The sequence below is a fragment of the Herpailurus yagouaroundi genome, unplaced genomic scaffold (genome assembly GCF_014898765.1).
Source record: "Herpailurus yagouaroundi ecotype Mexico unplaced genomic scaffold, PumYag 186, whole genome shotgun sequence".
NCBI classification, from domain to species: domain Eukaryota; kingdom Metazoa; phylum Chordata; class Mammalia; order Carnivora; family Felidae; genus Herpailurus; species Herpailurus yagouaroundi.
In genome coordinates, this window is record NW_024412417.1 from 33,165,025 (window position 1) to 33,179,496 (window position 14,472).

Sequence of the window (14,472 nt, forward strand, 5' to 3'; positions counted from 1 at the left end):
TTCCTCTTATAACTGAATAGAACACATACGTTGAAAAGAGCATAAATCGTAACTGCACAGTTTGTTAATTTTCACAAATGAGCGCACCGTGAAACCAGCACCCAGGCCGAGCACCAGAACATTAACGGCAGTCAGAAGCCTCCCTGCGCCCTCTTCCACGGAGTGCCCTTTCAACCTTCAAAAACCGGGAGCGCTCAAGTCCTGGTGCCTGGCCGCGGCGAGCGACGCATATAATCAGAAAAGCCCAAGAATCCCCAAGGCACTCACCCACAAACTTGAAGCGACTCATGTCTGCGGCCCGGCTCCTCCCCGGCGGAAGCGGAAGTGGCGTCCGTCGTCCCGCCCTTCCGGCCGCCCCGCCCCTTGGCCCGGCCTCCCGCTTCCCGGGAGTCCCCGCGGCCGCTGGAGGAAGCGGGCGGTCATGGCGTTCTGCGCGCCGGGTGCCTACCTGACCCACCAGCAGAAGGTGTTGCGGCTTTATAAGCGGGCGCTGCGCCACCTGGAGTCGTATTGTGTCCACAGGTGGGAGAGGGGGACCTAGGGTGCGGGGAGGGGATCCCGGGGATCCTCAGGCCTCGGGGGACCGAGCGGCTCAAGGACAAGGAGGACAAAGTGGGAGGCCGGCCGTAGGCCCGAGTTCGAATCCAAGCTTGTCGCCCCTAGCTGCGAGACCTTGAAGAGTTGTTTATCTGGCTTAGGCCTCAGTTTTCTGTTCAGGAATACCGATGGAAGGCCAGCGCTTACTAAATAAGAGCTTTCTTCGTGACCTTCTTGTTCTTAATATAAGCAACAGTAATATGTGCGTTGGTTTTTAGTTCTCAGAACAGCTCTAGGAGTCAGGGATTATTTAGCCTTATTTTGCAGGTAAGGAAATAGGCAGGGAGAGTAATTTGCCAAGTCCCTCCAGCTGGTGGCTGGGCCAGGATTAAAACTCAGGTGCCTAACCCTAAAGCATCATCAGTCTCTCACCCCTCGAGTCAGCTTTCCTCTTCAGCTTCATCCAGCCCTTTCCAGTATTTTCACATTCACATAATTCTTTACTAGCCATGTAATTCTCTTCTTTCTTCTCTCTCCATCCGAGAGTAGTCTTAGGACATAGTCTTCAGACATACAGATTTTCATGACCTGGATGCAGTGCATGGTGGGGTGGCAACCCAAGATGTGTAGATGCCAGGCCTCATCAGAATCCTAAAGCCTAGTCCCAGGAGAAGAGCTTCTGGGAAAAAGCTCTAAATGATGGGAAACCAAGTAGGTCTGGAAAAGTTGGGGAGGGTATCCTTGAAGCCCAGATCGCCCATTTGTGATTATTGGAAAGCCATTGACCTGCTTCTCTTTGCTAGACAGAAAGATGGCCAGGCTCAGTGTTGTGGAATTGTTAGTCTCTTCCCTGATTTTCCTCATCAATTCATCTGACAAAATTTGCATTTCAGGTTCTTTGCTGGCTACTGAATAAATAAAAATTAGTAAGTCCTCTTTCTCCGCTGTAGCAGCACATGGGTTAATGCGGAAGATGGACATGTAAACAGATAACAGAGAATGACCAGTCTTACAAAGATGAAGGATTCAGGTAACACTGAATCGCATCTGGGATTTTTTTTTTTTAATTCATTTATTTTTGAGAGAGAGAGAGAGAGAGAGAGAGAGAATCCCAAGAAGGCCCCCCACTGTTAGCACAGAGCCTGATGCGGGGCTTGAACGTAACCAGCCGCAAAATCATGACCTGAGCCAAAATCAAGAGTTGGATGCATAACCAAGTGAGCCACCTAGACTCCCCTGCATCTGGGAATATTAAAGTCCATAGTCATGGAGGAAAGAATGAAAGCATCTCCTATGATAACATTGACTCAGCGTTTTTTAACACTTACCTCCTCTCTTAGGACTTTTCTTTCTCCTTTTGTCCTCTGTGCTCTTTGTTCTCCATGGTTGCATCCCAGGTCCTCAGTAATTGGTGTATATACTTCAGGTAGCCTCATCTAATCATCTAGGACTTGAGTTACCACCTACACTCGCTTGTCTCTATAGCTGTTTTCCAACTGTTTTGTTCTTTGAAACTCAACTTGTCTTAATGCCTTAAAACCAGACTCTCTGCTGCCTCATTCTGATCCTTTCCCCAAATTCCCTGTCTCAGCTAATGGTATTGTTAGTAATGGCATTATTCAGCCACTCAGCGTTAAGTTTTAGAATTGTTCTCAAATACTCTCTACTTACCAACTCTGCCAGTGACACATGTACTTGAGTGCTGTGTATAATTGGATACTGATTTTTGTAAATTCTCTCCACAGTGTAATAATGTTAGTAGCTGACATTATTGAGCAGAGGAGGTACCAGGCACTGTCTGAAGTGTGTTTATATGATTTGGTTTGTCAGATCTTTAGGATAACTTTAAGATCTAGGTACTGTTACTAACACTTGTAGAGGAGGAACCCATGGCCTAAAGACATTACCCCCAGGTTACATGGCGAGTAAGCTAAGATTTAGTCCCAAGCAATTTGATTTCAGCAGACACTCTCATAATTCTGTAGCATAAATGTCTCTCTCCTGTCTCCTACCATCACGGTTGCCTGCTTCACACTCTTCTCATCTGTGGCTTGGATTATTGAAAGGCTTTAAATGATCTCTGCCTACCATTTCTTCTAGAACCTGACCTTAATTTGCCTACAATCCTGCAGTTAGTGTCAGAGTCAGGATTCAAACTCCTATGTCTCTGAATCAGGCAATAGAATTGTGTAACACCTCCCTTCCTACTCATCTTTGTGTATCCAGAATTTAGCACAGTACCTTGCACAAAGTAGGCGGAAATTCAGTAAGTTGTCATTTAATGCATGTTGAATGATCCTACAGAGGCTATAGTTTTTCTCTTTTGCAAATTATCTTTTTTTGTTGTTTGAATCTGCATTCTTTTTTTTTTTTTTGAGGAGAAAGTGGGGAAAGTGGTTAGGTTGTATTTAATACAGTGTTTTTAATTTTTGTTTAATGTTTATTTTTGAGAGAGACAGAGTGTGAGCAGGGGAGGGGCAGAGAGAGAGGGAGACACAGAATCCGAAGCAGCTCCAGGCTCTGAGCTGTCAGCACAGAGCCCAATGCGAGGTTCAAACTTAGAGTTCAGGAGATCATGACCTGAGCTGTAGTCAGAAGCTTAACCAGCTGAGCCACCCGGATGCCCCTAATACAGTTTTTTGTCCCCCCCCCCCGTCCGGGGCCTGGGGGGGGCAGGGGAACTGCGGAGTAAGCAGTCCTAACGATGTGGCTGTTCCATTGGCAGGGCTTGGGGAAGGTCCAGGTAGTCATGCTACGTAACCAGAAGGGCTTAGTGGAAGTACAGCCTCTTGTCAGGCAGTAATCCTGCTCAGTTGAGTAGATAACATTTCTAATCTCCAAAACCATTTTGATTTAAGGGACAAATACCGCTACTTTGCTTGTTTGCTGAGAGCTCGGTTTGAAGAACATAAGAATGAAAAGGATATGGTGAAGGCCACCCAACTGCTGAGGGAGGCAGAGGAAGAATTCTGGCACAATCAGCACCCTCAGCCGTACGTCTTCCCCGAGTCTCCAGGAGGGACCTCCTACGAGAGATATGAGTGCTACAAGGTGGGCGAGCATCGCGGGGGCAGCCGCAGACTCTGTTCCTCCCATCCTGAACCCTTGGCCCCAAAACCACCTGCCCCAGGGAGGCCAACTTCTTTCTGACAATTGCGAATACTTTTCCGCGGTGTCTGTTTCCTCTCTCCCAGGTGACATTTAGGCTTTTCTTTCGAAATTCAGCTCCAGAGTCTTGTGGTATCTTTTTGACAAACGAAGGGGCTAAATTACTTGGTGTATATCACCCACTTTTGCATCTTAAAGGTAACCGATTTGGGTTGTGCTCACTATTTCTGAGCAATTACAGGTAACAATTCCACGTAGCAGGAAGAGTGCAGATCAGGGAGCAGTGGTGCCGGCTCTCTTTGGACTGGCCTTGAGGTTTCTCGGCCCTGGGCTCTTTGACTCTGAGCTGCCCTCTGCTGCTCGCTGCGTTGTGCCAGAAACGGTCTGGTGTGTGCGGTGCTTCAAAATATCCCGTCAGTTTTGCCTTCTGCCTCCTGGGCAGGCCCTTTGGTTGGTACGTGCCTCCCTTGGGCCAACGCGGTGATTTCGTCTCCGGACAGGTTCCTGAGTGGTGCTTAGACGACTGGCATCCATCCGAGAAGGCGATGTATCCAGACTACTTTGCCAAGAGAGAGCAGTGGAAGAAGCTGCGGAGGGAGAGCTGGGAGCGGGAGGTGAGTCCTCCCCGCCTTTCGCCGCAGAGCTCGGCCCGCATGGGCGGCACGGGAGCACGCTCGGGTTTTGTTCCCTGTGCGCAGAGGCCCAGGTTCCGGTGATGACAGTCACCGTGGCCCCTTGCCTCCCAGATATACTCCTAGTATATCTAGATGTTCCTAGATGTGTTAAATGTAGCACTTACAGCTTCACGCAAACAGGTGGCGATGTGTCGCTGGTCTCTGGGTTTTCTGCTATTTTGCTTCTCCCCTCCTCTTCCTCAGTCCTTTGCCTGACCTGCTTGCCATCCCCGCGTGTCCCTAACTTTCCTCTCCATCCGTGCCTCAGACACTTTTCACTGCGGAGGTCTGAGTTACGTTTTTAAAAGCTGAGCGTTGCCATAGTGGGAAGGCTGTGCTGGAGAGGGTGGGAGGATGGAGAGGCCGGTTGGGGGTTGCACCAGGGCGGATGCAGCGGGTAGGGAAGGGGCCGATTCAGGATGTCATTTGGAGGGACATGAAGGCTGACTGGATGCAGCCATGAGGGGGTGCGTGAGGGACAGGGAGGAATCGAGAATGAGTTCCAGGTTTCAAGCTTTAACACCTGGAGTTTGGGTGATGATTTATTGAGCTGGAGAAGATGAGGGAAAAACAGGTGTCAGAGGGACAAGCAAGCGCTTGGTTTTCGGTTTGTTAAATTTGAGAATACTGTGAGACCCAAGTGCAGATGTCAGTAGGTGACTTTGGGTGTACGAATTGCGAACTCAAAGGAAAAATTTGAGTTTGAAATAGAAATTTGTGACATATCCGTTGTTTTGAAAGCTACAGAGTGGCACCTGGATGGCTCAGTCGTTTGGGTGGCCGACTTCAGCTCAGGTCATGATCTCACGGTCTGAGTTCGAGCCCCACATCGGGCTCTGTGCTGACAGCTCAGGGCCTGGAGCCTGCTTCGAATTCTGTGTCTCCCTCTCTCTATGCCCCTCCCCAGCTTGTGCTCTCCCTTAAAAATAAATGGATAAACATTAAAAAATAAAGCCACAGAAACGTGATTCTTAAGAGAGTGGAGAGAGACCAGCAAAGTCACAGGCGCTCCCACCTGTGGAGGTCAGGAAAGGAGATGGCAGAGCCCCCTGCAGGGGAGAAGGGTGACAGCAAGTCCAGGACAAAGTGTTTCAGGAACGGCCGGTCAGCGTTGGTCACCTTTGCCGAAAGTTGCTAAAAAGTGGAATAGAGTGACGCCTGGAAATAATGACCACGGATTGCGGCCACGGGAAGGGCATTAGTGGCCTTGGCGAGAGCCTTTTTTGGAGGGATTAATGGCACTGGTGGGAGCAAGTGGAAAAGAAAGAGAAGACAGCTGTGGGGTTGGGCGCGAGGGATTCTTGAGAAGTTTCGCTGGAACTGGAGACCGAGGCACTATTTTCTTTTAAGGTAAATGTGGATGCATGTGTACTGGTGAAGAGATGGGGTGGGAGGGAAACGGACGAGATTGGAGCGAGGTGAAAAGGTCGAGGAGGAAAGCTTTCGAGAAGAGGGATGGGATCCCAGGCATACGTGGAGGCCTTTGAAAGGAGAACAGGTTCTGCCTCCACGAGAACTGGACGAAAGATGCGTGGAAGCACGTTTGGGCCAGAAGTTTTGGTGACGGGAAAAGGAGAGTTGTACGGGACGGCTTCTCTTTTTTGCGAGGAGGAGAAGGCATGAAGTGGGCGCAGCCTGTTTGGAGAGTGTGGGAAGGATGTGGTAGCCGCTGGAGAGGAGCACGCCGGGAATAGGAAGATCGCCAGGTGGTGGTGAAGGCCCGGTTGAAGCTGGGAATGGCTCGTGGGTTGGCACCAGTTGTGCCAGCATTTTTTTCTTTCTAGCAAGCCAGGCGGTCTGGTGCAGACTGGAAGTGAGTGGTTACCGTTTGTCCGGTCGAGAGTGTCCCAAGACCAGAGGCTGTTCAAGTGATTGTTCCGGTGGGATCTAAGTGGATAGAGGCGGCACGGAGACAGGAGGCTGGTGGAGAGAGAAGGGCAAGCTGGGTCAGGAGGTCTGTGAACCGGCCACCTCTTGAGTTTCAAGAGCATCTTCAAAGGGACATTTAAGCACGAGCCGTAGAGGGGCACTGTGTTTGTACAGTGGGATATCTGATTCATGATTCGAAGGTCATATGGGTGCTTGTGATAAGGTCCAGGATGTTGACGGCAGGAAGTCCTTGGCCAAGGCGGAGTGGAAAGAAAGTCATTTTGACCAGGGAGGGCAGTGTTTGCTAAGGGATGTCTCCTCTTTGGGAAAGGGGGCAGGGGTGTATTTACTCATGGAGAGCAGTAGGTTCATTCTGCAGTCAGTCACCGGTGACCCCTCCATAGAAACGTTCTCCCTTTATCTCGTCCGCCTGACATGATTAAACAGCACATATGCTGGAGACGCCGGTCGCCCACAATCCAGAACTTTTTCTGAAGGAAGTTCCAGAAAATCATGGCTCTGGCGAGTGGGTCTCTTACATGTCCTCTATCAGGACAGGGATAGTCTTGGAGGTCTCTGGAACCGGGGGGTGACTGGACAACATCAGGCAGAATGGAGCACGTTTTCACGTGTGATTTCACTTTATATCTTGTTCTGGTTGCTACTTGGGGGGCTTTAAAATGAACATCTCGAACATAGAAGAATTAAGGTTTCCTAATGGTGCTTTTGGAGAGCTCTTAGCTGAGACGCAAAAATGTCTTTTTAGGGAGTACAGGTGGGGGACCATAACAAGGGGTAATTGTCGCAATTTTGCTTAATGAGTAAGGGACAGGGGCAGAGGGTTTCTTGGCTCTGCTGTTTTAAGAACGGGAAAACCTTTAAGGAGAATTGTTTCTCTGAGTTAAACTGTGGGTATAAAAATAAGGCAGGTATATAGAAAAAACCCTTTGTTGCAGTAGTGAGAGCCAGAAAGCATGTAAGTGTGACACAGGTTCAAAGCAGATACTTCACAGTTTCCAGTCAGTTTGACTCTAATTGTTCCTCCCTTCCCCCTTCTAGGTCAAGCAGCTGCAGGAGGAAACCCCACTCGGCGGTCCCAACACTGAAGCTTTGCCCCCGGCCCGAAAGGAAGGCGATTTGCCCCCCCTGTGGTGGCATATTGTGACCAGGCCCCGGGAGCGGCCCATGTAGAGAGAGAGGAAGACGCCTCGCCTGTCACGCTTGCGAGTGAAATAAGTTACAGAACGGGCACACATGTGCCGTAATAAAAATAACTCCACGTGGTGTGACTGATGTGTTCCTCTGCGCGTTAACGTGACACCAAGCGGCTGTGCCGCTGTCGTCTCCTGCCACCTGTGCCAGAAGTATGCGGAGTGTGGTCAAGTGTCCCCTGCCCCAGGGAGTCCTGTCGATAGCGCGTATCATCAGGGACGGCTGCACAGAACCAGATACAGGAGTTACTCTGAAGATGAGTCACAGGCTCCAGTTGAAGGCTCAGGGGCTGCAATACGAAGTCTAGGGAAGGGGTGTGAGGATTGAGGGCTTGAGATACCATTTTTGGTTTTCTAAAGGTGCCAAGAATGAGATTTTAGGTGGTTAAAAGAAAACCTCGAAGCAGCACACACTCAAGTATGATGGAGTTTGTGGGGTTCACGCAGGATTGGAGGTTTGGGGGTTGCAGTGAAAGGGTCCAGTCTGAAACTGTGACACCTATTTTGGAGGCAGTGTTGCAGCCTTGCTTCCTCTCCTGTGGCCTGGATTGTCACCGGGAAGGGGACGGCAGCACTCTTTATATGTTGGAAGAAGCTTCTCTAAAAGCTAGAGCCATTTTTAGCATCATCACCCAACCCACCTGCTTTTAGTTTGTGATAGCTCACTAGAACTGTGTTCACATAGTTCATCGATTGAGGCAACTCGTGTTCTCGGGGGTTCACGGCCATGACAAAAAGAACGTTCTGTGGGTGTTCTGAGTAAGCCCAACCGGAGTCTCCGGGTGTCTTCTAACCGCTAAGACTTGCGACTGAGTTTTAAGAAGTCTTGAAATACCGTTTTTTGTTTTCTAGTGGTTCTTTATTTATAATGTAGGCTGAAGCAATTGTTACAAGGTAGAAGGGAGACACATTACACAATTGTTATTTATACAAGTTTAGAACAAAAAACTGCACAGGGAGAGGTCAACTCTCAGTACAAACTAGCAACTAAACCACAATAATTTACCTTGAGAAACGATTTCTTTATTTTTAGCTGTGACACTGCTTTTACAATATGCAAAAACACAAACAGAACTACCCAAGGTGTTTTGTCACATTCTTTCTACATTGAATTTGGCAACATTTTATATTAAATTTATTCAGATTATACTAACGTTTAAAAACTAAACACGTGAAAAGCTGTACCAGGGTACAGTCACATCCGTTTATTTCGAAGGTTTAAAATACCACTTTTATCTATTAATTACCTTGCAGTGATTTCTGCTTTTGCAAAAACCATCTCAAGCATCATATGCACAATGCATCAGCTACTTTTAGTCATCAAGATTGGTGGGCTAAACCACAGGCACTACTGTTGCTTATATTCTGTAGAAGGAGCTTGTTTTTCAAAGAAAAAAAAGCTTAAATAGTTTCTAATAATCATGCCTTTGCTTTAAAGCCGTAACATAAAATGCCCTTGAGCAATCACAGCAGTGTTAAATGTTAATATACAGAACAGTGACTATACAGGTACGTTACTCTCACATCCAATGCACTTATGTATTAAAGCATAAGATTATGTAATTGAAGATTAGAGCCAACAGAAACCTGCAGGGTCTGGGGGACCCACCAAGCTCCTGTTCGTTCAGAGGAACGGACCCAATTGCTTAAGGGACCTGCTTGGTTTTTTCAAACCCGGCTGTCTTCTGCAAACAAGATCCCTTTTAAACCTACAAATCTCGGTTGGCTTTAGGGAATGGGCATTAGAACAAATCGAACTTTCACTTAAAGTAAGAAAAGACATAAATCCATTCCAAAAACATTACCTAGAATACAAAAAAAGGGACAGTATAGTGGCCAGATTCCCAGTGACAATAAATAAATCCTCCTCTCTTCAATGTTTGGTATGATGCCAATTCACTGCCATTTGTTGAAAAGAAGATAAGAAAAACAAGCCCCCAGACTGGTAAACACATTGGCAAGTTGCTAGATTCCAAGCTGGTTACCCTTGTTAAATCCGCTCGAGTTTTTTCAAAATATTTGGGCTTTTCAACGCGCCCAGCCTGCTGGGCACAGTTAAGTAAAAGGCATTTATTTGCTATATCTAAGAATTCCCTGCTCTCATCATTTTAAAATGTTCTTCACATTTTTAAAACTGCCTTACCCTTTTTGGACGCATTTGGATCCCATGAAAGTGGGTACAAGAGACGAGTAACTGAAGTGGGGGGTTCTAGGTCTAACCGGCGGCAGCAGCATGCACGGGATTGGAGGTGGGTGCTGTGCAGTCAAGAGGAATCGTGGGAGAAAGGAAGTCCTTAAACACCCTACAGAAACAGACACTGCAATCCAGTATGGCTTGTTCGGATGCATTTACCATGAAGATACTAGAAATTCAACCTACAAGGCTACTCTTAAATGTTAACAGGATCGGCTATGTTGACAGTGTGCCCCTCCCACGGCCCTCCCCCCAATCCCAACAGAGTCTACCATTTCCAGATTCACTTCTCTCTGAATATTGCTCATCAATTGTTACTCCTGCTTTTCTCAGCCAGAACATACTACGTTTAAGTGAAGATTTTACCCCTTTATCCATTTTGTTTGTACATTAAAATAACTTGAATTTGCTTCTAAGCCAGACTACTAACAATGCATCTACAAAAGCTTGCAGGAAAAAGAAAAGAGAGAAAAGAAAAAGCGAAGTATAGTTATCCTTTTTTCTGAAATTAACTACTTCGTGGTTCCCCTGCCCCGACCACCCCCCGCCCCATTATGCATTTAAAATTTTACAAAGACTTGTAAAAAAGTTAAATGGAATTTGGCACCTTCAGAAAAATCAAAAGGGAAACTAAGATTAAAATGTGCAGAAAGAAAACTGTCAATATTTACAAATTAAAAGATCAAAGTTATGTCAGTTACGTATGTTGCTTTTAATTCTTAGCTAAAGGTGTCGAGTACTTTCAAAAGAGCTGTATTCTGAGTTGCCTACAAAATCTTTTGTTTGATTACAGATTGGAATGGATCGAGACAAATTAGGTTTTATGAATTAAACAGTTCCTTCCCCACTGGCAGCATTTCTTGGGAGCCTAAGCGAGCCTACGAGAAGCGAGGGGCTGAGCGGTCGTTTGTGGTGGTCTTCTTCAGTTTCACGCCCCTTCGGATGGCGTTCAGCATGTCTTCCCCTTGCGGAGTATCTCTCGGGCTCAGGTCTGCAGCGTCACTCTCTGGAATCTGGCCTGGGGAAGCAGTGGCACTTGAGGGATCCCTTTCCTGGTCTTCGGCCTCGCTTTCTGGAATCGCCTGTCTGTGCTCCTCGGGGATACTGGGCTTCGGGCCTGGAAGAGGAGGGTTGACGGAGGCTTGGCCACTCCACATTGAGGAGGGCATGCTGGTGACACCCTGGGGGCCCTCACCCACAGAGGGCGACTCGGGGCTGTGCTCACCCCTCTCCTCTGGCCCATCCGGAGGTGCCGGCAGCACCCCGGGGAGGTCTGGGACGGTTGGGGTCTTGACAGGGATCACGGGTGTCTTGATGGGGATGGGACCGGCTCCGATGGTCCCCCGGCGGACAGAAGGCTTGGTGGAGGGGGTCCGTCGGATGGTTGCAACCCCTGGGGTGACCACAGCAGGTCCGAGGGTGGTGGGGAGGCCAGCAGTTGAGGCCGGGCGCTTGGCTTGGAACATCCGTCGGTAAGACTGGCTGATGTCACTGTTTCTCGGAATGGTGGATGATTTGTCAAACTCCTGCTGGTCTGCCTCCTGGTCACCGCTTACAGAGAAATAATCATAATCTGAAACTGATGACAAGGTTTGATTAGGAATCTCCAAGGCAGCAGCTTTGCTTTTTGATTCTTTTGTGCTAGAGGACAAAAGGCACGAGAGGCCAGGTGCTTTACCCACAGCCTCATCCCAAGCACCTCCCCCAATCTCCACACCGTCCTTAGAGGCCCCCAACGTCTGAGAACTGCCCCCCAACCCCGCCACCAGGCAGGGATCTTCGTCCTGCTCCCGATGTAATCCTGGGCCCTAGAACGGGGCTGGACGTCACAGGCACACACGCGATCCTGTTGAGCGGTGAAGCATGCCCGAAGGCCGGGCCACATCAGGGCTACCCACCCAGCTGCTCTGGGAGGAATAAAGGAGGTGAGCGGGAAGAGGAAAGAAACTCCACAGACCCTCCAGCCCGGAATTTGACAAGAGAAACAACCCTTAGACAGACGATCGCAGGCCTTACTCTCTCATAAGGGACTCGCCAGGCGAAGGCTGGAAAAAGAACGGAGCTACTGGCAACGAGCCCCTGAAAACAGGTACAAAGACAGGCTCCGTCCGCGAGGTGTGTGTATGTGCTCTCAACACTGGGGTCACACGGGAGGCAGAAGCACACAGAGTGAACGTCTTTGAGCGGGTTCCTGAACAGCAGCACCACCGGCATCTGGGGCCAGGCGAGAGGTTTGTTGCGGGGACAGGGGGCCGTGCTGTGCATTACACGATGTTTAGCGGCATCCCTGACCATCTACTAGATGTCAGCAGCACCCCCTCCATTGGTGGCAACCAAAAATGTCTCCGGACATTGCCCGATGTCCCCCGGACAGCAAAACGGCCTTTCACTGAGACCCACTTAGTCCTAGAAGTTCTGGCCAGTGGACCGCAAACACGTTTGCTCAACTCCCCCAGATGCGCCCTAGCCCCAGCCACCATCTTGCTGGCCTGCGTGTGCTGTGGTGAGGGAGGCGGGGTTAGTAGAAGAGTTGGCTGGAATAGGTGAAGAACTCGGGCCTTCAGAACTGAGGTTCAAGCTCCGGGGCTGCTCATCAATTGTTTGGGCGAGGTACTGAGCCTCGCTGTCCGATGCGTAAAACGAGGGCGAGAACCCGTACTACCATAAGCTTAAATGGGAAGAGAGAGCGCTTAGCACAAAGTGCTGCGACACAAATGACCTGATTGTCATTCGCGGCATCTGAGTTCACCCTGGGAGCTATCCTGCACCCGGATGGTGAGACATGGGAGAAGCTGCAAAAGTCCGGTCACCGGACGTGGCAGCTACCCGCTCACTACAGGTCAGCTCTCGCGAGCATGCCCAGAGGATGACAGTGGCTCTGCAGCGGGTCTGCTGGCCAGGGCTGACGCTGTGCTCATTCTTCTGCCTCGTCCCGGCAGGGAGGGCACCCCTTCTCCTCACCTGCCAATGCTCAGGAAGCCCCAGACCGCCTCGTACCTTGGGAGGGGATGGTGTCCTCAGAGCAGCATGGGGTGGTCGTCTGCGTGCTGTAGCCGCTGGAGCACTGGAGCGAGTCCCGGCTGCTCCTCTGCGTGTCCAGCTGGAGGCCCCGCGACAGGGCCAGCGCCAGTTCCTCGCAAGCCTCCATCTCCTCACCAGGCTGCACGCAGGAGGAACGAGAGAGACACAGACAAGCCACGGGGGCCGTGAATGCCCTGTCCGGTGTCCCCAGAGCCTTTCCGCATACTCCTGCAAGTGGGAGCCTCTGCAGTGCTCCTATTCTGCTCCTGTGAACATCACCCATCTATGGGTCCTACCCGGGCTCTAGAAAGTTCTACCAGTCTGATGTCAATACAAGGCTTTTCCCCGGGGGTGCAGGAAGTTCGGGGTGGGGGCGGGGGGGAACAGGGCTCAGGTCCTTCCAGCTGCAAGGCTGACTCGGCCCCCTGCTGCTGGCCAGGTCTTAGAGGGCAGAGAATAAAAGCGTCACCCTGGTGGCAGCTGACACGGTCATGCTCCGTGGTCTCTGAGCTTCCTCGGCAGCTGCAGGCGCACCACCCACAGCAGTGGGTCCTCCTCCATTGGGGTCCGGCTCCCGCTTCTCCTTGCGGCGCTGTAGGGTGTTCACCAGGGGCTGATCATAAGGTCCTGGCTTGGCCCAGTCCTAAGTAGAACAAGTGTGGTCAAGCACCAGGGCCTCGGCCTCCATGTGGAGGGCCGCAGAACCCTCCGGACAGCTGCCCGCAGACGGCAGCTGGCCCCGGCAGGGGAAGCTCAGGCTAGGACAGGCCAGCAGGACCTTCTATGTCCTCAGCCGGCTCGAAAAGAAGGCAGTGGAAAATCCTTTGGGGGCCCCCCGGGTGCCTCCCCTTTCCTCATATCTGCCCAAAGATGAAAAGCCTTCAACAACCAGGCAGGTGGGTACCTGTGGGAGACTCGGCCACCTAACGGCTGACCAACTGTCTAAGGTGTCCGAAGGCACCAGCCAGTGGAGACCCAATCCCCAGGGACAGCGCCCCCCACTTCTGATGTCTGAAGGAACCCTCTCTCCTCCAGCAGCCCAAATGTCTTCACTTGAGTGAAGTGGCCACCAGGAGGCACTAAAGGAATTCAGCCTCGCTCGGAGGCTGAACCTCCACTTCCTGGATACTGCGCCCCCCCAGCAAGGGCCCTCAGGATGTGCCCTCTGAGGCCCTCACACAGGAAAGGCAGGCCTCTGGGGTCAGCAGGAAGACCCTGAGGAGCCTGAGGGGTCCACACTACCTGTGAGGGGTTAAGCCAAGACCTGCTCTAGAAGCCGCAGCCTAGGCTAACCTGCGATTCAAATTCGGGGCACCTCCTTGTAGGATATCCTCCTGGCATCAATTGGACTCGCTAGGAAATAATTTTAAAACTTTGCTTTTATATTAAAGCAAACATGTTTTAATATAAAACAAATGAGACTAAAAATAAAGTCTGCATTCACATTGAAGATAAAACATGATGATAAAGCCAAAAACATAGTTTGGATTATGGTTCCGTTACCATGGCCCAATAAGGGACTCCAGGGACAAGTCTGAGGCACATGGCGGAGAAGGGCAGTCCCTCCCAGCCCCTGGTAACAGTGACACCCTGCGGTGGCCCCAACAGTGTAGAACTGCCTGCCGGCCCTGCAAGGCCATGTCTGGCATCACCGTCTAACCACCTCTAACCGGGCCGAATGAATGTTTCCGAAAGGGAGCCATTCCCACCTCCGCTCCACGTGGACATTTCTATCTCAGATCTGCCTGCTGCTTTTTGGTTCTTCCCAGTGGGAATTTTCTTAGGGAGAGGTGTTATATGGGGAGGAAGGCAGAGTGTGGAAGGAAGGGGCGGGGGGGGGGGGCCCGGAGGCGCCCCG

The 14,472-nt window shown here is 50.4% G+C and overlaps 3 protein-coding genes across 13 annotated transcripts in view; 1 reads left to right on the plus strand and 2 right to left on the minus strand.

The window, feature by feature from the left end:
- TATDN1 (TatD DNase domain containing 1) overlaps nt 1-361 on the minus strand; it is a 56,471-nt gene extending 56,110 nt beyond the window's left edge. The window contains exon 1 of one of the 2 annotated variants that reach the window (XM_040494387.1): nt 268-361. In XM_040494387.1, coding sequence (XP_040350321.1) covers nt 268-289 — 22 coding nt within the window. In that variant the 5' untranslated portion in view covers nt 290-361. The remainder of the gene's footprint in view (nt 1-267) is intronic. The other variant, XM_040494394.1, reaches the window with a different exon arrangement.
- Nucleotides 362-370: 9 nt separating this feature from the next.
- Nucleotides 371-7,477, plus strand: NDUFB9 (NADH:ubiquinone oxidoreductase subunit B9). Of its 2 annotated transcripts, none has more exons than XM_040494401.1 (4): nt 371-522; nt 3,396-3,588; nt 4,146-4,259; nt 6,104-6,879. In XM_040494401.1, exons 1-4 carry the CDS (start codon nt 422-424, stop codon nt 6,134-6,136), a joined length of 441 nt encoding a protein of 146 aa, XP_040350335.1. In that variant the 5' UTR covers nt 371-421; the 3' UTR covers nt 6,137-6,879. The 2 variants fall into 2 exon arrangements, with proteins under 2 accessions (XP_040350335.1, XP_040350334.1); XM_040494400.1 differs by lacking the exon at nt 6,104-6,879 and adding an exon at nt 7,248-7,477 and having other exon boundaries at nt 376-522.
- Nucleotides 7,478-8,236: 759 nt separating this feature from the next.
- Nucleotides 8,237-14,472, minus strand: part of MTSS1 (MTSS I-BAR domain containing 1) — a 165,215-nt gene continuing 158,979 nt past the window's right edge. For 8 of the 9 annotated variants that reach the window (XM_040494369.1, XM_040494371.1, XM_040494375.1 and 5 more), the window contains 3 exons: nt 13,084-13,257; nt 12,591-12,753; nt 8,237-11,172 (listed from right to left, as the gene is read on the minus strand). In XM_040494369.1, the coding sequence (XP_040350303.1) occupies nt 10,472-11,172; nt 12,591-12,753; nt 13,084-13,257 (1,038 nt within the window). In that variant the 3' untranslated portion in view covers nt 8,237-10,471. The remainder of the gene's footprint in view (nt 11,173-12,590; nt 12,754-13,083; nt 13,258-14,472) is intronic. The other variant, XM_040494372.1, reaches the window with a different exon arrangement.